The sequence below is a fragment of the Dermacentor albipictus genome, chromosome 7, assembly GCF_038994185.2.
Source record: "Dermacentor albipictus isolate Rhodes 1998 colony chromosome 7, USDA_Dalb.pri_finalv2, whole genome shotgun sequence".
Taxonomy (NCBI): domain Eukaryota; kingdom Metazoa; phylum Arthropoda; class Arachnida; order Ixodida; family Ixodidae; genus Dermacentor; species Dermacentor albipictus.
This window is the reverse complement of record NC_091827.1, coordinates 43,830,726-43,834,867: the sequence shown is the minus strand read 5'-3', so window position 1 is coordinate 43,834,867 and position 4,142 is coordinate 43,830,726. Positions and strand designations below refer to the sequence as shown.

Below are 4,142 nucleotides of genomic sequence, written 5' to 3'. Positions count from 1 at the left end.
TATACAATGGCGCAGTTGATCTCTCGTCACATTGATGCCTGGCGAGCGTGATGGCTCACAAAGGATATGCGTGATAACGCGTGAGCACTGTAAGCACAGAAATCATTCTGTGGCTCTGCAAGTAATAATAATGAGGCGGTCACATGTGCATGCACGTACCTTTTACGATCATGCTGTTCTTTATAATTAGAACCAGTCCACTAACCCGCCTAGCTCCGTGGGTACCTGTATGCTCTCCACCAGAAGAAGAAAATCCCATGGGCGGGTAGAATTAGATCGAATGTGGTTTATTTTATGCCGCATGTTTGAAGACTCGTTGATATTTCGCCGACAAACGTTGATGCCTCTATTGAACAAAGTTAGCTGTGGCTATAGCTTGAATGAACTCGAGGTCAGATCTACGTTGGTATGTGCAAGCGCAGAAATGCTCAGCAAGGGAGCAGTTCGTCACTCAAATCCGAACAAAGTCATGCTCAGGAGATTGGCGAAATGTCCAGCACGAATGACCTAAGGATGTCCGCAGGAGGATAAGAAGTGGATGTTAAAATTAGTCCAATAATGATATCCACTGGATGTCCCCAGGACGACTGCTGTAGGACTTGGACGTCGGGATCTTATCCGGACGTCCGAGGGAGTTTCAATGCCCATTGGGTACGAGTGGGCCAGGCGCTCAGCACCCCTCGAGTCATCACCACCGGCGTGCCGCAGGGATCGGTGCTGAGCCCGTTTCTGTTCAATGCAGCCCTGGCAGGTCTGCCAGCCGCTCTACCGGCAGACACCCGGCACCACACGCAATGCTCCATCTACGCTGATGATGTGGCGCTCTGGGTCCGGGGACCAAGGCGGTGCCTTCCAGCCGTCCGGAGATCACTGCAGGGGGCCCTGGACGCAGTGACGACATTCCTCGGGAGCATCGGCTTATAACCGTCTCTCCTGCAAAGACGGAGGCCCTATTGATACACCCGAGGGCTGCCTCCCGCCTCAGCGTCCACCAGTTGAGAATCGGCACCGACCCCCTTCCGTGGAAGCAGACAGTGACGTACGCGTATACCTTGGCCTCACCATAGACCACCGGCTGACGTGGATCCCGGCAACTAAAGCCCTCAGCGCCAAGGTGCGCCGTGTTCATGCAGCCGTGGGCCGACTCCTTCAACGGGGCCGAGGATGCTCCACGAAGTGGGCCCTGCGCCTGAACAAGGCTGCAGCAACATCGTCCTTGTTGTATGCCCTGCCGCTGGTTTCCCTGACGCATGCCAGGAAAGCACAACTAGAGGTTCTGCACAGGACGGCCATCAGAAATGTCCTGGGGCTTCCAAGGCACTCCAAGATCGCCGCAACACTGGCTGAGGCCGGCGAATGGCCACTGTCACTGCTCATGTTGCAACGGGGACTGGGGCATATTGACAGGCTACATCGCGCACCAGACGGCCAGGCTCTTCTAGACCGGCTCCGGAGCCTGCCGGCTTCACGTATGGGCAACCTGTGTCGCCTCTATGAGGAGACAGTTCCTCAACTACCTGTGGCAGTGGCTCTTCCTCCTCCCCATCACGGACCTCCGGATGTGCACCTCTCCCTCAGGGGGTTAGCCAAGCGGAGAGCACCAGCCGCAGACCTGCAGCAGGCGGCAGCCTGCAAGCTCCAGGAGGAGTTGGAAGGACACCTGCTGGTGTTCACGGATGGTTCAGTCCTCCCCAGCGGGTCGGCTGCAGCGGCATGCACAGTTCCAACTCTCGACTGTCACAGGCAGTGTAGGCTCCCGTTTGCAGCAAGCTCTACTGCAGCTGAGCTCGCGGGGCTGCACCTGGCTGCCGACCTCCTTGCTGAGCACCTTCCCCAGCAGCCGGTGGCGGTGGTGTGCGACTCCAAGCCAGCGCTCCAGGCCCTCGTCAACCCTCGGCGGGCAGGACTTACAGTGGTGCTGCTGCTTGCCAAGTTAACGGCTCTAGCCACCGCCGGACTCCCAGTGTCCTTCCACTGGCTGCCCTCACATGTCGGGGTAGCCGGTAACGAGGAGGCAGATACCTACGCCAAAGCTGCCCATCATGATGTAGTCCCGGTCACCAGAGCGGTAGCGGCTTCGGACTACACGAGACATCGGCTACGGTGCCTGCTCACCTCCATTCATCCGGACCCCCGAGTGGCTAGTGGCAAAGCCCCCAAGCCACTTCCAGAGAACGGCCTCTCCAGAAGAGACCGTTCCACACTCCTGCGCTTGCGGACTGGCTGCACCTGGACTGCGGCCCGGCTGTACGCCAAAGGCCGCACCACGTCGCCTGCCTGCAAGAGGTGCGGGGACCCCGAGACTCTGGAGCACCTTCTCTGTGCTTGCCCATCCTTGGCGCAGGAACGCTCCACAGTGATCAACACCTACAGACGCCACGGCCTTCCAGCGGCCACAGAGACTGACCTGCTGTTCCCAGTGTGTCCACAGCTCCCTGCGCTGCGAAGCCTGCTGGAGTTTATAAGTTCCACGGGAATAGACACCCTATAAGCGCCCGCTACAACGCTGGCAACTTTACTGAGGACTGCCACCTGCCGCGTATAGTGGAGTCTATTAGGCCACATCCTCCCTCTTTCTCTGTCATCTTTCACTACCCATTCCCTCTCCCCTGATGACGCTTCGCCGTGCTCCCTGACGGGTTGCAGAACCAAGCGTCCTTCCTTTCCCTAGATCACTATCTCTGCACGACGATTGGTCTCCCTGCCGTTGCCCTTGGAACCGCGTGGATCTTGCGTTTTCCTTGTGTTTTTCTCTTTCGTCCACGCCATTTTTCTCCTCAGCTCGGCTTGCTTGGTGCTTTAGCTCGGCGTAGCGAACGTTGTAAGCTTGTTTCCTGCTCTCTGTGCAAGAAGCCTGAAGATGGTTATGCAATATTTGTGACGCCACAAGGAAAGCGTGACGGCTTGTGCAGGAAGCAGTGGCTGCACAACAGTGGCCGAAATAATTTTGTTTCGACAATGAACAATGTTGTTTGCGAGGTGAGGCGTCTTTCTTATTGCTCGTATCAAAGTATCCCCTAATGCCGCATTCTCTTATTTCGTCCGGCCTGCTCACCAGCATTTTTGCTGCGGCAATTAGTACGTTGCATAAAAATGAAATGAATGCAGGCCCCGAAAGTATGCCTGTGGTATTGCAGCTAGGTGATGAGCGCTAGCTACTCCACATGCGTTTTTTTTTTCTTTTAAGGCGAGCGAATTCTTTAGATCTCCTTTTCAAGGTCGCGTTGTGAACAGAAAATATCACGCGACCCAGGAAGACCAGAAACGACCCAAAGCATGTCCGGCCGTGTATAGGAGACTATAATGATTAAGAAAGTTAATTAATGATTCATTAGTGATTGGATTAATGTGGATTAAGGTTGATTAGGGTGTATTAAGGTGCATGAACAGGGATTTAAGAGGATTAATGTGGATTAGGGTGCATATAAAGGAGGATTAAGGTGCATGAACAATGATGGTCGATTAGGTGGGTGGATGAGATTAAGCAGTTTGCCGGGACAACATGGCCACAATTAGTACATGACCGACCGGGGTAGTTGGAGAAGTATGGGAGAGGCCTTTGCCCTGTAGTAGGCGTAACCAGGCTGCTGATGATGATGATGAACCTGAAAATAATATTGCGGGCCGGGGATTCGACCCATGAACTATGGGTTGCGACACTAGCATGTTAACCCATTCAGCCACTGTCTTTTTTTTTTCTTTATTGCCGAATTCAGTCAATGTCAGTCGATGGTGCGTGCGCTCTTAAGCGGGGTTTTATACGAAGAATTGTCGTGTTCATATAGGCGGTTGTGGCCAAGTACTGCACCAGGGTGGCCAATCCTGCTCTGGTGAGCAGTGGTGTAGCTAGGTCTTCTGGCACCCGGGGCCCATAGGTCTTTTCACCCCCCTCCCCGGGTGTAGATCGAAGCGGAAAGAGGGGCGTCTTCACAAAGGTGAGGAGAGTCAAGCGTCACTATAACATGGTGGCGCCGGCGACGTCGTGACAATACGCGAGAAGCCTCTTAACCTTACCCCCTCTCGCCCCCTCCCAAGTCACTCAGCCGTGCCCCACATGGGAGGCAGAACCCAGTGACTCTTCTCCTTCCATCAAAATCACTATATATGGTGTGTCCCACATAACTTGAGCCAAGAATTTAAAA

General features: G+C 54.7%; 1 protein-coding gene across 1 annotated transcript; it reads left to right on the top strand.

Moving 5' to 3' along the window:
- The first annotated feature begins 558 nt into the window (after nt 1-558).
- Nucleotides 559-3,875, top strand: LOC139047820 (uncharacterized). Its single transcript, XM_070521954.1, has 3 exons — nt 559-891; nt 986-2,356; nt 3,786-3,875. Exons 1-3 carry the CDS (start codon nt 559-561, stop codon nt 3,873-3,875), a joined length of 1,794 nt encoding a protein of 597 aa, XP_070378055.1.
- Nucleotides 3,876-4,142: the final 267 nt, after the last annotated feature.